We start from the raw sequence: 18,425 nt of genomic DNA on the forward strand, positions 1-18,425 counted from the left end.
TGTGTGCTTGAACTTCAGGCCACAAACTGATGGCCAGAATAGTGTCACTTGATTTTGGCATTGCAAAACAAACTGGTATGGAAGCAAAAGATAAAACTTAAATAGCAAACGTTAATAACACAAAAATTTTGTTTTGGGATTTTTATAATAAATTTTATGTTTTTTTATTTTTGCTTTTGAGCAAAACATTTTCTTTTTATGCTCCGTGGAACACTTCAGGCATGTTTGGGAGGGACTGAGAGGAGAGGCTTCACAGGTAAGTGTTCACAGGTGTAATTTGCACAGACTTTGCAGATCGTGGACACTACCAGTTATCCATCTTTACTGAACCACTTTGTAATGGATGCTTTGAGTTCAGGATATTTCTTTGCTCTTTCCAGCTTCAATCCAGCACTTTAACCTGGGTTGGCTTAAAGACGTTTACTCTAAACTAGCTTATTGATTACAAACACATTTGCAGGTGTATTGTGTGAGCTAGCTGGATTCCCTGCAGTGCATATCCTTAAGAGTTAGAGACCAGTGTGTTACTGGAATCCAGTTCCCCTCTGGAGCCACATGCTAATGCCTGCCTGAAGGAAGCTTTCCGTCCTCTGACTCCCTCTCAGAGCAATGACAGAGTCCTTTAAAGTGCTAAAGCTAACAATGCAATACACTCATGAACACACCAGCACAACATACAGTCTGAATAGTAGAAATAACTGAGAAGATGTTTCAGGTGATATGGATTAGTTATCTTGTTTGTACAGAAACTGCAGTTTCTCATCAAAACAGAATATAATGACCACAACAAACATTAAGCAGCAGCTGTTCATGAGTTTGCAGCACCGATGCCATGCAAGCCTTCACTTTATTTAGGATTATGTGAAATTGGTCAATTGTATGATTATTCAAAAGCATCACAAAATTCTATCTGAATTATGAGCATGACCTATATTTTAGGTTACAACTTTATGTTTGGATTCATCCTTTACATTTCTTTAAACTTCTACATTGTGCAAAAGTCTTGAACATTCATGTATATCTTGCCAGACTTTCACCTACTGTAATTATTTTTAAAGTGCCTTCTGGGCATTATGAATGTCTTGTCCTTTGGACGTTGGCTACTTTTTAAATTGATTTTGTAATGGGAAAAATTACCATAGCAACTCAGGAAAAACAAACCCAAAAGGGTCACATAACATATAAAATAACAGCAGTTTACCTGAGTTGAGATGAACTAAAAAAACCAAACAGACCGAGTGAAGAGGTTATGTTAGTAATGGTGAATCACCTCTCCGAGGCTCACTGGAGTGTTGAGGAGAAGGTTGGCTATGGAGTCAGACAAGGAAAGGTTCTTGATCAGGAACTGCTGGAAAACTGATTCATTCTTCAAAACGCTGGCCAGAGTGAAGCCTGCACCCAAAACACATGTGAACACTTTCATGTCAGTGGTCTACATTCAGTAAAACAAGAGTTTTGAAAATAACCTGTATATATGTATGATCGAGAAGTTCTACTGTACTCAGAGGAAACATGAGTTTCTTCTTCTCGAGCACCATCATTCTGCTCATGGCTCTCCTGCTATATAAGATTAGATTCCCAACTGTGCATATGTTGGTTTGAAATTTCACTGTGGAGCTAAGCTGAGTTACACTGCACTATCCTTCATTTTGAGGATCACCACTGGAAGAAGAAAACACACTGTGTCTTGTCCCAGTGCAGGATCTTGCACTGACTCCCAACCACTTTGTCCTCTTTCTCAAAAGGAAATTCAAAACACAAATACTGTTTTAAAATAGTGAAGCACAGACTTCGACAAAGCAACAGTCAAATTCGATGTAGTATAGCTGGAAGTCACACCTTGGCTGTTGTTAAAGTTGTTTTCATGTGGTAATGGGGTGGAGCTGAGACTCTCTAGGTGCTGCTGCAGGGTCTCCAGCTCTTGACCTAAACCAGGTCTATCAGATGTGAAGAGGTGATTCTGTTCAACCACTTCACTTATCCGCTCCAGCAGCTGGGTCACACTGAAAGGGAGATTCAGACATGAAACAGTCACACACCTCAAAAGAAGAACATAGTCTCTCTATAGGCAGGAGTTAATGACAGGTTCTGTTATATGTGCCTTTTTAGTGCCTGCACATAAAAACAGTGTTGTATAAGTCACCTCAGCAGAAAAACTGATAAATTATGCTACATTTATGATCTTTCACAATGCAGGAACTCCAGCAACACTTGAGGGAAGATGAACAACTTTAATAATTGACCAATGCGTTTCGGCTTGTGGCCTTCATCAGGGTCATAGTAAAACATTGTAGAAAATTGCTTAAATACAAGACAGGAAACAGAAAAAAATTGAAATTAACCAGTCAAAACTTCATAGATAGATCAGCTGACATATAAGAGGTAGGTATTGGTTATTTGGTTAAGTCACGCCCAAGTAAATATTGGACTAGATCATTAATGATGAGGAGGGGGGGAGGTGACATAACCCCCACCTGTCTGAAAATAACATGCATGAAATGCATAAGAAGGATACTATAAATATACACACAAACAAAAACAAAAACAAAAGGGGGGGGGGGGACAAAGGGCAGTATTTCATAGTAAAAGCACATTTGAATTAAAAAACAAGATTACATCATCACATTTGTTAAAAGGTCCTTATTTATGTCTCTAAAATGTAAAATCTCTAAAATTTAGACTTAAAATGTAGACTTAAGATGAGATGTCTAGAACGCTACTCCTTTGGCTGAAAAAATAAATAAGATTAATTAAATAAACATTACTCATGTGAGAATAATTTAACTGATAAAATTAGGATAAAAACATTTTTTAAAAAAAAGGTTTAGTTCATAAAAACTCATTGAAAGAAAGGAAGGAATATTAAAGATAGACTTGTTAGAGCTTGCCAGGACCCTAATACTCCAGACAAAACCCTGATAACCCATAACCTACATGGTAATTTCAAGTGTGGGGCATGCATTAATTGTCAATACACCAAAAATGTTAAATCATTCAAAGACCCTATAGGTGACAAAACCATTGCCATAAAGGGCTTTATCACATGCAGAACTAAAAATGTGATCTACATGATACAGTGCCCATGCAATAAAATATATATAGGAGAAACATCCCGCCCTCTGAAAGATCGAATTAATGAACACCTGTTGCAAGACACTTCAATGATAAACATCCAAATTCACCATTATTTTTCCTAGGCATTGAAGCCATTAAACTAAACCAAAGAGGTGGTAAATTTTATCTGGAAAAAAAGAGAAGCATTTTGGATATTCCGTTTTAAGAGTCTGCACCCCAGCGGAGGATTTTTCTATCAATGAGTTTTTATGAACTAAACCTTTTTTTTTCTTCTTTTTTTAAAAAAAATGTTTTTATCCTAATTTTATCAGTTAAATTATTCTCACATGAGTAATGTTTATTTAATTAATCTTATTTATTTTTTCAGCCAAAGGAGTAGCGTTCTAGACATCTCATCTTAAGTCTACATTTTAAGTCTAAATTTTAGAGATTTTACATTTTAGAGACATAAATAAGGACCTTTTAACAAATGTGATGATGTAATCTTGTTTTTTAATTCAAATGTGCTTTTACTATGAAATACTGCCCTTTGTCTCCCCCCCCCCCCTTTTGTTTTTGTTTTTGTTTGTGTGTATATTTATAGTATCCTTCTTATGCATTTCATGCATGTTATTTTCAGACAGGTGGGGGTTATGTCACCTCCCCCCCTCCTCATCATTAATGATCTAGTCCAGTATTTACTTGGGCGTGACTTAACCAAATAACCAATACCTACCTCTTATATGTCAGCTGATCTATCTATGAAGTTTTGACTGGTTAATTTCAATTTTTTTCTGTTTCCTGTCTTGTATTTAAGCAATTTTCTACAATGTTTTACTATGACCCTGATGAAGGCCACAAGCCGAAACGCATTGGTCAATTATTAAAGTTGTTCATCTTCCCTCAAGTGTTGCTGGAGTTCCTGCATTGTGAATTCTTTCATCGTCTCCATGCACCTTGGAAGTAGGTGAAGTTGTGCCAGAAATTTTTGCTGACATTTATGATCTTTCAAATCTAAAAATAACTATTAACATAAATGAAAATTTGTAATGTTGTAACATTCTAGCAACATTGATCACAAAAGTGAGAGTTCAATTCAAGCCTCTTCAACTTTACTGTCTGCAGCAAGGTTCAGTGCTGGGAAATGTGAGGGGCTTGGAGTGGTCAGAGGCCTTTGCAGTGAAACCATCATGTGTAGAAGAACTGACCTTAGAGTGTGCTCAAGAAGCAGTGAGCATATTTCTCAACCAAAACACAAATGAGAAAGTGACTGTGGACAAGCCCTACTCACGTGGAGTTCTTATATTGAAGGAAACCAAATTCATCTCTCTGTCCATCTGGGCAGAGCGACTGCATGATGGGAATGATGCCAGCCGAGGTGAGCGGTGCAGCGCTGTAAAAGGCTGGACATGAGGGAGGGAAAAAATGGGACAGGTGCCACAAAAGGAGAAAAAGACACAGCCACAGACAGAGTGAGAGGGACGAGGGTGAAACAGAGGAAGTAAATATGAAGGGTTGGGATGTCATGTAAAGAAAATCAGACCACCAAACAGGACAATGAGTATGAAAAAAGAAGAAGGAGAGATTGGGTTAGACTGAGGAAGGAGGAAAGCTGTCAGGCAGCACAGCAGTTAATGGCCAAAGAGGCTCCCACATGTCAATGCTGAATATGAAGCCTTTCATCATGTTGTCATGGTCTGTGACATTTTCCCACTTCTGTCCATAAACGTTAGCTGGACCATCTCATAGCCGGTGATAAAAGAAAATTTGGTTCCTGCTAATTGCTCCAAGTTTCCATGGTTACTCTGCTCCTGAAGCTTGCCTGTGAGTGTGGCTTCAGTTCATCCTACCCACAGAAACACTTCCCACTGTCCTCCTGCTCACTCTCATATCTATATTGTCCAGCTTTGCCATTCTTACAGTTTCTCCTTCTCACCAGGTGTTTATAACCACTCTGCATGTCTTTTATCCTGTTTCCCTCCCCTCACCCCAACCGGTCGCAGTTGGCTGCCCCTCCCTGAGCCTGGTTCTGTCAGCGGTTTCTTCCTGTTTGTTAAGTTTTTCCTTCTCTTTCCTCCCCAAAGTGCTAGCTGGGGGGGGGGGCTGATTGTTGGGGTTTCTCTCTATTATTGGAAGGTCTTTACCTGACATTATTAAGCACCTTGAGGTGACTGTTGTTGCATTTTGGTGCTATATAAGCAAAAGTGAATTATATTGAATTGAACTTCTCTCTGTAATGGTTGCCTACAGCTGTCTTAGTCTCATAGTGTTTCACCTGCTCCCCTCATAAAGTTTTTGATGCAAATTGTCATGACCATTGATCAACAACTGTTGGTCCAAACTGGTCCACCCCAAAGATCGGGTTCCCCGACACAAACAGAGTAACATAGTGTACGCTGTTAAGTGCCAGGAGGATTGCCAGGATTTATACATCGGGGAAACCAAACAACCTCTGGCGAAGCGGATGGCACAACACAGAAGAGCTACCTCGTCAGGCCAGGACTCTGCAGTCTATTTACACCTACAGGCCAGTGGACACTCTTTCAATGATGAGGATGTACACATCCTGGACAGGGAGGAACACTGGTTTGAGGGCGGAGTCAAGGAGGCCATTTACGTGAAAAGGGAAAGACCATCTGTGAATGGCGGAGGGGGCCTAAGGGTACATCTCTCACCATCTTACAATGCTGTGATTGCAGCCATTTCCCAACTCTCTGTGAATGCTACTCATGGACATTGATCAGTGGTCATGAATATTTGCATATTAATACTTCAGAAACTGACCTGACAGCCCATTGTTTGTCAGTGGTTCTAGTTTCAGTCAGTATGCAAATGTACAGTTTATAAGGTTGTGTAAACCTGCAGTCAGCTGAGACTGAAGGAGTCACCTGGATGATAATGAAACGTTTCTCCCACTGAAAACGTCCAAATGAACAGAATCAACTTTTTGGGAGTTCCTTACCTGGATGATTGAGCATGCATCAAGACAATTCATTTCAAAAGGAGTATAATGTGTTTAACAAGTTTTAAAAAGAATTTGCATAATATATGGTTCATTTTTATTTTAGTGAGGTTGGTATCCTGTGTTATTGTGAAGAGCTGTATAAGAGGAAGTGAGTGTGCTTGTGATCGCTAGCAGGACTGAGAGAAGTTGCGATGGAAAGTTTATACAAGTGTGTATGAACTGAACTATCTGTTTGACAGTCTTTGTCGATGTGCACATTTTGCAAACTGCCTGTTAGAATCTGAGGACATTTCTGCTCAAAACTGTGCAGCTGCTCAGTTTTGTTTTAGCCCAGGAGCCCGCACCATCTTGGAGATGTCTGCTGATCACTCTTCATTCCTTCACACATAACTGTTTCAGTACAGAAAACATGCCCTCTACCCTGTGGGACTACAGAGCCTGTACAGGTGGAAGCTTTATAAAAACACCATCTAAAATAAGTCTAAGTTTGACATTGAAAAGATGTACACAGCCACCAGATTTGGACTATAAATAGCTCGTCCACAGAGGTCCTTCTGACATCAACCCTAGAAGTATTAAAGATGTATAAAAAAAGAGGTCACCTGGTGCTACAAAACAACCTCTTCAGTGGACTAAAATTGTGTGTCCAAAAATGACATAAAAGACGTCCCTTTGACGCAGTGGGAACATTTTAACCACACAAAAAGCTGACTTTTACAGGATGTCCTCTTTTCAAATGAAAAAAAAAATGAAACAAAAGGTAGACTTGGTGAAGAAACTATAGTGTTCAGAAAGGAGTCCACCTTAAACTAATGACTGCATTTAACTCCTGGTCCACGGGTTGTCTGGAGATCACAGGGTCAATACAAGATCCAGGCAACAGCAAAGATTGTCTTTACATGTCACAGGCCACCAAGTATATATAGACTTCATTTATTCAGTGATGAGTCCACAGTGAATAATGTCATCATGCATTTCTATAATGGAAGTGTGAATTTATAAGTATGTAAAATGTGCCCTACAAAGTAGTTCAGTTCATTCTTCAGCTCACTGACATCTGTCCTCTCTGATCAGGTCTGTTAGATATACTGAGTGTTAAGTGCACAGCATGGCGTAGGAAACAGAATTAGCATGTACTAAACAGCAGCTCATTAATAAATGTAAGTTTTCATAGCCTGGTCAGAAACACTGAACATGGTGAATGAATGTGTGAAAAGATTCAACAAAGTAATTACAGAAGTATTTATTAGCTCTGTTGTGGATTAGATTACTTTTCGTAATTCCATTGGATAACAAAACAGATGTGCTTCTCTGTGTCCGCCAACCAGCGGTGTGCATCACGGTGCTGGTTCTGAGGTGAACTAAGTAAGCCTGAGCGGAGCTCACTCACAGGAGCCAGATGAGCTTTTTTACTTGAGTGCACACACTGAATTAAATTCAGTCCTTCAGCAGCTCATGAGACATAAAGAAAGATTAATTCCCTTGATTACTTTGTTTTTTTGCATCTTATGAAGTAGAAAATGCTCCAGTAAGCAGACATAAAGTCACGACTGAGAAGGGTAACATCCACTATGCTAGGACTAAACTAAAACCATTATGTTGGGAACTGCAGTTACTCTGCAATCCAAGTTTTAGGCCGTCAGACTCATCTGCACTCACATTTTACCAACTCTGTATGTGCTGAGCTCATTCATTTATACACCTGGAGCAAATACATCATGCTCGTCAATCATGTTATTTTAAAAGGCACAGTTGGAATTATTCGTACTGGCTCCTGACTGGGCAAAGACACTGTTTAGCATCTAATGTGTTGAGTAGCCTGTAAAGGTGGTCCAATGTACAAATTCAGAAGAAATATGAAACTGGCTTTTGGATTTTCAGTCTACATCCTCTGGTTTTGTGAGTAGTGTGCCCAAGTGTAACCACAACTATATACACTAATGTGTGTGTACGCCTGTTCATTTATTTCCTTTATGAGACATGATTATACATCACTACATTTAAGATGCATCAAACTTGGCTGCCTGTTCAGTCTTTTATTCTGTGGTGCAAATATCACTTTTTTCTCTGTGTTGCATTTAAAATGCTCCATTTATAGTTAAACCATGAATTCATTTCTTGACTTTGTATCAAAAATCAACTTTAAGAGATAACAGAAGGGACAGTTTAAGATTATCACTCAAACAAATCTGACAGCAATTTAAATCAAAGTGAAAGAAAGAAAGAAATCTCCATCAGCCAGAGGTCCGGGTAGAGCTCAGCTTTGCAATATACAGAGTGTATATTATATAATCTGTTAGCATAAAACAAATTCACAATGGCACTTACACACTGGTCCATCCAAAATGTTGAGAACATGCATCATGCAGAAGAAAGAAAGAAAGAAAGAAAGGAAGGAAGGAAGGAAGGAAGGAAGGAAGGAAGGAAGAAAAAAGAAAGAAATGTAAAATAAAAGAATAAAAGACAAAGAAATTAAAATAAACTGGGTGCTACGATGGCTACAGGGTTAAACATGAAAAACCAGCAAACAGCTGAGCTGACACGTCACTAAGAGATGAACCAAGAACACAAAAACTGGAAATGTTGCAGAAGTTGATCTAATATCATATTATTGGTGGATTGAGTGGGAGGACAGTATAAAGGGTCTATATAAGACTAAATTAGCTCTCCAAAGTTTTTTTATTTAGTAAAAGCTGTTTACTGTTGCATGTTTTAACTTTGAAAGCAGTGAGACTGCTCCCTCACCATGAAGCAGGAGCTGACTATGCTTTTTAAAATGAATAAATAATATCAAGTTTACTTAAGTTCCAGTTCCTCCTGGTAAGAGTAATGACCAAAAATGAGGAGTATTAAGGCAGTGCACATGACTCCACCCCCTTTATGATAAACTTAAGCCATAAACAGTAACTCTAAAATCCTCAGTGCTTTGTTTCATGCACTGACTGATGATGACTGTGTTCAGTCATCATCATGTAATTACAAGTTTCACCCACATTTGGGACTAAAAGCAAACCTGCAATAAAAACAGAGTCTTTCATCAAACTACTTTTATATGAAGAAAAGCGATCTCTGCAGCTGCCATCATCACTGTGTGTGGATGTACCTGCAACAAGCAGGGGTGAATCTAAAGGAGGGCATGGGGTGTACTATATCCCTGTCCTTATTTCAAGGCTTTGGTGACAGTATTTTTCAGATTTAAAGCGTTGTATAAAATGTTGTATTAATTAAATTGTGTGCAGCCCAATATAAAAGCAGTAAAACTGTTAGGTTGGACACTGAGATATTATTAACATGTTAACATGTCGTCATGTTTCCAGCATCACAAAACTGCATGAAAGCACAGGGAGAACTTCAGGATGCTGACTGGCTCACTTTTCTTCATTCAGCTACCACGTGCTCTTTTAAAGGCTGACAGACACACACATGCATGCACACGCACAAAAACACATACACATGAACACACACAAGTCTATGTCATCCAGGAGAGATGAAACTTTTTATTTCTCTTATTTCAAAAAGAATTCCAATAAGGCAGGAAAAAGCCACATTTTATGTTCTGCACATATATGTCTTATCTTATGTGATATTACCATACTGTAGATTATTTATTCATTTTCACGTTTAAGTTTTCTTGCCATACCTAAACTTTAATACAGCACATAAATATAATGAATAAGTTTAGTTTTCTGACAGATGTTGTACAGGGTTAATTATAAAATCGGTCCTTTATGACCAGTTTCTAAATTGGAAACCACTGAGCAGTTCATTTTGAAATAGCTGTTTTTCTATTTTAAATATTTATTATTGTTCATTAATAAAACAAAAACATTTCTTATCCGATTACTCGATTAACCCATGAAGTAACTGACAGGAAGCTTCTTAGATTTGCTTTGTCTGGTAGATACCTGCACTTTGTGTTTACACAGTTATTATGCTGGTCTAGTCATTTTTATATATTTTTAGGTTAACATTTTTTGATTATTATAATTCATTATGTATTTAAAAACATTCTCTAAACATGCTGAAACTAAAAATAATTTGAACTTGATTATGAAATGTTTTAATTTAAAAAAAATCTTTAAAAAATTGACTGACTGAGAGAAATATGTAGCTTTGACAAACTACTGTATATTAACCTAAATCTTTTCTATGCAATGGACACTGATTAAAAATATACTAAGAATATCCGTGCTTCATCTGCAATCACTGCTGTAAACAGCAGGATGTAGTACGAGTACTGAAATGTTTTTGATTCTGAGGATGAAGATGCAGTAGACACTTTTAAAGGCCAATCCTGGTTATTAACAACTTCAGTAAAATGTATCGCCGCTTTCATCCCCGTGTCTACTAGTAATACAATTTTCCCCACTGCTGTCTTTAGGTTCTCAAACGCTCTGCTTACCTTCCTTGACAGGAATTGCTGGCTTCTTTTGCCTCAGACCCAGGAGGATGAAGAAAAGGACGAGCGGGATGAAAATCTCAAAAGCCAGCACCCACTGAATTGGAACAAGAAAGATAATTTACAGTATTATTTTTTCACTCCGTTTCAATGAAATCTGGGCTAAACCTAGCCCAGTTTCAGGTCAGTGATCTTGAGTCATGGATCTTTACCATTACACTCTCCTTGTCAGTTCCCATCACACAGTTCATAGTTCATGTTTCACAACAGACTTTACAGTTTGCTTACTTTAAGATATCAATCTTTTACATCAGTGAGGGAGTGTAAAAGATGTCCAGTCTGCACAGCTGCTCTTCATTGCAATGCCAAACCCTTTTTATGTGGCCGTTACTCTAACCCTTTAGCGTTCTGCTCAACCAATTGGTAGAGTACATTTTCAGGCCCTATATCTAACTGAGGCTTTCACTGAAATTGACCTACCTTATTGAGTCTTTTCTACAAATCGGTTTACATCTGTAATGCCAAAAAAATCCACCAGAAGGCAATGTGAATGTAAACTCCCAACCAGGAAGTCAGAAACAAAAAACCTTCCAACATATTTTGAGTGTTTTTGATTAAACTAAGGTAGGAAGATATAATTTTTGGATATATGATAGTGTTAGAGGACTTACTAAACAGATGTATGTCACTTGACAGCATTAAAAAAGTGAAATTAAATGTTTAATAATTTTTTAAAAAAGTGCTCAACCAAACGGTTGATTTGTCACTTTATGGTGCTAATGATAAATCACATTAAGTGTTAGCACAGCAAGAATATGCTGAAATAATTTCCTCAGTAAGTAATTTTTGTAACTTTCTCAGTTAATATTAGTAAATATCTTAAAAATCAAGAATAACATGTGGAAATCACAAATATCACAACTGATTACCTTTTAATCAAATTACAGTAGCTGGTAAATTGATATTACTAAGTTGTCAAAATTATAATTTCATGTTTAACAAGTACTGTATGCACCCTATAGTTTCAAGATGGCGGCGCGAGCAGTCGCAGCGGCCCGGGGCTCTCCTTAATTTAGCGGTTTTCTTTTTATTTTGTGTATTTTTGTTTCACTTTTACTCCGATATGCAGGAGCACATATGCAGTACAGTAAAACTGAACTGCTTGCGGTTCTAAACCACAAAAACCTGCACACCTTTGCTGACAATGACTGGGACTCAATTCCCCCGGAGATCCGGAGGGTCACCGACTCTAATTTCACCATACCACCGCTGAAGTGGCGTAGGCGACAGAGGCACAGGAAACAGAAGAGAGGGAAGAGAGCGGGGCTGAAGGCTAGGCTACGTGCTAACCCACACAGACCGGCTATTCCGAGTGACCAACTCACGGTCACTAAATAACAAGATGGATGCGCTACGACTGCGGATCACCTCACGCTGTCTGGATTACTGTGTTATGATCATCACAGAAAATTGGCTGGACTCTTTTACCCCAGACACTGCGATTGAGCTAGCGGGCCACGCTACGTTCAGAGCGGACAGGAACAAAGAGTCGGTAAGAAACGCTGGGAGGTCTGCTAGTGTTTGTAAACAATAACTGGTGCACCAACAACACAGTTAAAGTCGTCCACTGCTGCCCGGACATAGAATACATGATGGTTCAGTGCAGACCCTTCTACTTGCCGAGAGAGCTCACAGCGATCACAATAATAGCAGTTTATGTGCCGCCGCAAGCTAATGCTAAGTCAGCCATGGAGCTACTCCAGCACTCCATTAATAAACAGCTAACAACGCACCCGGACTGCGCTGTGATCGTGGCAGGAGATTTTAACCACACAAACCTGAAATCTGTCCTGCCTGGATTCTTTAAAAACGTGAGCTTTCCGACAAGGGAAAACAACACACTAGACCAGGTCTACACCAACATCCCAGATGCTTACAAGGCCACCCCCCTGCCTCATCTCGGACTCTCTGATCTTTTCTCTCTGTCCCTGATTCCTGCTTATAAACCTCTAATTCAAAGAGAAAAACCATCTGAAAAAACAGTAAGCGTGTGGACCGCGGAAGCCACCACGGCCCTACAAGACTGTTTTGATAACACGAATTGGAGTGTATTTGCAGAAGGATCAGACTTGGAGGGCCACACATCTGCCGTACTCTCATACATCAGCTTCTGTACTGAGAGCGTAACAACAACAAAGACTGTTAAAGTGTTCCCGAACCAGAAGCCATGGCTCAACAGTGAGGTGAGAGCCCTACTAAGAGCACGTGACAGCGCCTTCAAATCAGGAGACCAACAAGTCTACAAAGAGGCACGCCAATCTCTGGTTAAAGGCATAAAAGAAGCCAACCGCAAATACAAACAGCGCATCGAGGAACACTTTAACACAAAGAACTCCAGAAACATGTGGCAGGGGATCAAGACACTCACTGGCTACAAAGACAGTCGCACACAAACCAACTCCCCAGACATCACCTTACCTGACACCCTAAACCATTTCTTTGCCTGCTTTGACCAAGAAAACAGGGACACCATCACCCATCCTGCCGTTACAGAGAGGGACGACGCTCCCATCCAGCTGGAGCAGCACCAGGTCAGAGCCACACTGCGCAGAGTCAACGCGAGGAAAGCAGCTGGTCCTGACGGTGTAGCCGGTAGAGTGCTTAAAGCATGTGCAGACCAACTAGCAGAGGTTTTCACCACCATCTTCAACCTCTCACTGCTACAGTCTGTAGTACCATCCTGCCTTAAGTCAGCCACCATCGTTCCAGTGCCCAAGAAGAACACAGTGAGCTGCTTGAATGACTATCGTCCAGTTGCTTTAACACCCATAATTGCCAAATGTTTCGAACAGCTCATCATGTCACACATTAAAGCTGCCATCCCTGCAGACCTCGATCCACACCAGTTTGCATACAGGGCAAACAGGTCGACAGAGGATGCCATAACAACAGCTCTTCACACAGCCCTCACACACCTGGACTGTAGTAACACCTATATGAGAATGCTGTTTGTGGACTTCAGCTCTGCCTTCAATACAGTTCAACCCCACAAACTGGTTAATAAACTAAGCAACTTAGGACTCAGCAGCTCACTGTGCAGCTGGATACTGGACTTCCTGAGCAACAGATCCCAGAACGTAAGAATGGGAGAGCACACCTCCTCCACCCTCATTCTGAATGTGGGTGTCCCACAGGGTGTGTCCTCAGTCCCTCTTATACTCACTTTTCACCCATGACTGTTCACCAATCCACACCAGTAACACCATTATAAAATTTGCTGATGACACCACTGTCATAGGACTGATCGACAACAACGATGATTCAGCCTACAGAGAGGAGGTTCAGCATCTGAACCAATGGTGTGACGACAACAACCTGCATCTGAACACAGCCAAGACCAAGGAGATGGTGATCGACTTCAGAAGAACAAAGCGATCTGAGCACTCTATCCTCTACATTGATGGGGAGGAGGTAGAAAGGGTAGAAAGCTTTAAGTTCCTCGGAGTCCACATCTCGGCTGACCTTACCTGGTCCACAAACATCTCCCACCAGGTAGGGAAAGCACAACAAAGGCTGTACTTCCTCAGGAAACTACGTCAGGCCCAATTACCCCAAAGACTGCTAGTAAACTTCTACCGCTCCACCATTGAGAGCCTTCTGACTTACTGCTGCACACTGTGGTTCAACTGCTGCACCGCGGAGGACAAGAGGAAACTGCAGCGGGTGGTGAGGGCAGCAGAGCGGGCAATCGGCACTTCACTAACTCCCCTCAGAGACATCTATACTGGCAGACTTCAGCAGAAAGCCAGCATCATCATCAAAGACCCCTCGCACCCTGGACACTCACTTTTCCCCCCCCTTCCCTCTGGTAAACGCTACAGGTCCATCAGGTCGAAGACAAACAGACTCAACAGAAGTTTTTACCCACAGGCTGTCAAACATGCCCTACCTCCACCCTGATTGGAGGATAACTGCACTGCCAACACTCATGGACATTACACTTTATTTATAAATCGTATTTCTGTTTATACTTCAATGCAACCAACACCTTTACCTCTTTAAACTGTATTTATTATAACATTATTTAGTATAGTTCCAACAGCACCCCCCAATGTGCAATATCACCCCCCCACACACACACACACACTCAATGTGCAATATCACTGATCACACTGCACCTCTCAATGCACCTGCTAGTTAGATGGCATGTATGTGTATGTATATAGATGTAAGCGTGTATGTGGAAATATGTGTGTGTGTGTATGTACGGATGCAAATATGTATATATACATATATGTATGTATGTGCATGTATGTTTGCAGGTGTATGTATAACTTGTACATATCTTTCTTGTGTAAATGTAAATTTGTCTGTTATTGTGTAAATACTTACGCTATTGTGTACTCCACACACATGGAGAAATGCCAAACTGCCTTTCACTGTTCTTGTAACAGTGACAATAAAAAAGCTATTCTATTCTATTCTAAGCAATTATATGGCTAAAAATCACATGGTCCTGTGGCATGATGCTCATGATACCATCCACCCTCAACCACAGTGTGTTTGAGGTCATGGTTTCATATGAAGCCACAAGGGCTGGCACTCTCCACCAATATACTGCCAACAAACCAGATGAGTGGGGCTTTAAATTGTTCTGCCAAGCAAGCTCATCTGGCATCATCCACGACTTGCTGCTGTATCAGGGGGGTCTACATTCTTCAATGCTCCCCTCAGTGAAAAGGAACAGAAGCTACCTCTAAGGCGCCAAAGTTGTAAAAAACACTATGCAAACCCATAAAAGAACCTCAGCTCTTCACAAGTTTCAGCTTGGTCCAGAACTTGCACACCTCCTTGGGTGTCAGGTGCATTGGTACTGTATGACCAAACTGCACTGGTGGAGCTCCCCTGATGGCAGACAAAGACCTGATGAAGAAGGGCCATGGAGCCTCTGCTTACAGGTCTGATGAAGGTCTGATTGCAATAAAATGGTTTGACAAGAAATGTGTCAACCTTCTAAACAATGCCTGTGGGTTCATGCCTCTTTCATCGGTCAAACGGTGGAGCAAAGAGTCCAATGCAAAGATCACCTTTTCATGCCCATCATTCATCCCTGTATATAATTAGCATATGGGAGGAATAAAGCTTTCTGATATGCTATTACACCTGTATAAGACAAGTTATAAGTTACAAGTTAAGGACGTGGCATATTCCACTTTTCGTGGAATATGCCACGTCCTTGACTTGAATACCTGGTCTACAAGAGGGACTGTGCCCTACTGGACCAGAAACTGATGGCTCTCAAAAGGTTTCTGCTTGGCTGTGTCTGAACCAAGTTAACAAGCCAGCATCTAGAGTTGGACAACCATGATTCAGCTCTCCAAGACCACAGAATAAATGCTACACCCTAAGACCCCAACGACCAAAACCACAAACAGACGTGCTTGATTTGCAAGGTTTTTGTTTTTTTGCTGTTGTGCTGTTGCACATTTTTCACATTTGCAGATTAAAAAAAATTTATTTTGTTGTTTGATATAATACTTTCCTTTCATGGAATGAAAACACCAATGTTCACTGGCATGCTACTAGAAATAAACTGTATCCAATGCCCTGGATAGTTTTTGTTATTAATTTAATTATAATTTGGCCATTTATTTGATTTTTTTCAACTGTATTATCTACTGTACTTGTATTTGCAGGGCATTTCATACGTTAACCATTAAGTGACATCTCAACCATTTGGTAGAGATCAATATTTTAAAAACTAAAGGGTCTATCCATCCATCCATCCATCCATCTTCGTCCGCTTTATCCGAGGCCGGGTCGCGGGGGCAGTAGCCTAAGCAGGGAAGCCCAGACCTCCCTCTCCCCAGCCACCTCCACCAGCTTATCCGGGGGAACACCAAGGCGCTCCCAGGCCAGCCGAGAGATGTAATCTCTCCAGCGTGTCCTGGGTCTGCCCCGGGGCCTCCTCCCGGTGGGACATGCCCGGAACACCTCACCCAGGAGGCACCCAGGAGGCATCCTTGTCAGATGCCCGAACCACCTCAACTGGCTCCTTTCGATGTGGAGGAGCAGCGGCTCAACTCTGAACCCCTCCCGGATGGCTGAACTTCTCAGCCATTGGGGTCTGGGATGCGGGGCCTCCCTGCTACTGCAGATGGGGGGGCGGTCCGCTTGCCTCCACCCCAGAGAGAAGGGTTACACCTCCTGGGTCTAGGTGCGGCTTGCCCCTCTGGGGGCGGGGGTACCTGGACCTGGGATACAGAGTATGTTTGGGGAGTGTGATTGTCTGTGCAGTGTCTATTTGTGTCTGTCTACATGTTGGGTAAGTGCCGAGTATTTGGTTGTGTATATGGGGGTGGGAATGCACGTTTGAGTCTGTGTGCATCTGTTTGTCTGTGTCTATATGTCAGGTTGGGCCTTAGACTCTACCTCTCTGGGAACATCTCAGGCCCTCCAAAGTACGGAGGCCTATCTCCCCTCACCACACTCCCTGCCGGTGGCTGATGCCCTCAGACGTTGGTGTGCTGGTGGTTCTTGTCAACTGGGGCTGGGCACTCATGTATGTACCGGCTCACTCCTGATGGCCGATTGGCGGGGCCTGGCACCTGTGGCCCGGCTGGGCCCCTTCCGGGGTGGGGTGCCCTCAGGCCTCTGGCCTCTGGGCCTGAAGCTCGGTCCTCTCTGGCGCAGCCGGCTGCCGGCAGAGCCCAGGGCACGCCACTGCAACCCCCTCCGGCCTCTGCTCTGTGGCTGCTGGGTGACATCTCGTTTGGGGTCTACTCAGCTCTTCCCAGGAGGGTGGCACGGTTCCCCCCTTGGTGGTCCTCCTTGGGTCCTCATACTCTGGGGCCTCTGGATGTCTGGGGCCTGGATCTCCTCCATAGCTGCTTCATGCCCTGGGGGACGGGGCTATGGCTCCCCACACCCCCTAGCAGATCGTTACATGGAGAAACCTTTGGAATACAAGCATACTTATCCACACAGGTGTATACACGGGTGTTCACAGACACAAACTACACCTTTCTTGGCTGCTACCTCAAAGCACATTGTGCGCTATCTATCTTGCGTGCTGCACAACAACATTTAATATTTAGTATCTACTGTTATCTACTGCTAGCTAGTTTATTGTGATGGTGCTGTATTTATTATGTAGCTGTTTTTTGTTTGTTTGTTTGTTTGTTTGTTGTCTCTTCTGTTTTTTCTCTCCATACAGGTGATCCAGGTGTTTTGTTTGTTTTCTTTCTTTCTTCTCCCCTTTCTCGCCATCTCTTCTCCCCTCAATTTTTCTTTCTCTCCCTCTCTTTCTTTCATTCTTTCTCCCTGTCCTATCTCCCAGTCATGTCTGTCCCGGCTGTAACAACTGAAAATAAAATAAATACATAATTATAATAAAGGTCAATCAAATGGACCAATATGGCAAGGCCATGATGATCCAGTTGGTAAAGTAAATCCGCTTGGCATCTCTCTTGGCCTTAAGACAACAATTCTGATGGCTAAAGATCCAAACGGGACAGGGGAAAAAAAAAAAAAAAAAAAAAAAGAACTTCTCACCCTATCTCTAAGGGAGAGGCCAGCCACCCTTCGGAGGAAGCTCATTTCTGCCGCTTGTATCCGCGATCTCGTTCTTTCGGTCACTACCCACAGCTCGTGGCCATAGGTGAGGTAGGGACGAGATCGACCGGTAAATTGAGAGCTTCGCTTTTACACTTAGCTCCCTCTTCACCACGACGGACCGGTGCAGCGTCCGCATCACTGCAGCCGCAGCACCAATCCGTCTGTCGATCTCCGGCTCCCTTCTCCCATCACTCGCGAACAAGACCCCAAGATACTTGAACTCCTCCACTTGGGGCAGGAACTCATCCCCGACCCGGAGTGGGCACTCCACCCTTTTCCGGCTGAGAACCATGGCCTCAGATTTGGAGGTGCTGATCCTCATTCCCGCTGCTTCACACTCGGCTGCGAACCGTTCCAGTGCGAGCTGGAGGCCTTCACCCGATGAAGCCA

At 41.9% G+C, this 18,425-nt stretch overlaps 1 protein-coding gene across 1 annotated transcript in view; it reads right to left on the minus strand.

Moving 5' to 3' along the window:
* Window positions 1-18,425, minus strand: part of abca2 (ATP-binding cassette, sub-family A (ABC1), member 2) — a 167,218-nt gene that overhangs the window by 113,054 nt on the left and 35,739 nt on the right. Inside the window, exons 2-6 of the mRNA XM_039620969.1 lie at window positions 10,422-10,515; window positions 8,348-8,350; window positions 4,346-4,457; window positions 1,840-2,003; window positions 1,271-1,392 (exon numbers count right to left, since the gene is read on the minus strand). Of these exons, the coding sequence (XP_039476903.1) occupies window positions 1,271-1,392; window positions 1,840-2,003; window positions 4,346-4,457; window positions 8,348-8,350; window positions 10,422-10,515 (495 nt within the window). The remainder of the gene's footprint in view (window positions 1-1,270; window positions 1,393-1,839; window positions 2,004-4,345; window positions 4,458-8,347; window positions 8,351-10,421; window positions 10,516-18,425) is intronic.

The sequence above is a fragment of the Oreochromis aureus genome, linkage group 12 (genome assembly GCF_013358895.1).
Source record: "Oreochromis aureus strain Israel breed Guangdong linkage group 12, ZZ_aureus, whole genome shotgun sequence".
Taxonomy (NCBI): Eukaryota; Metazoa; Chordata; class Actinopteri; order Cichliformes; family Cichlidae; genus Oreochromis; species Oreochromis aureus.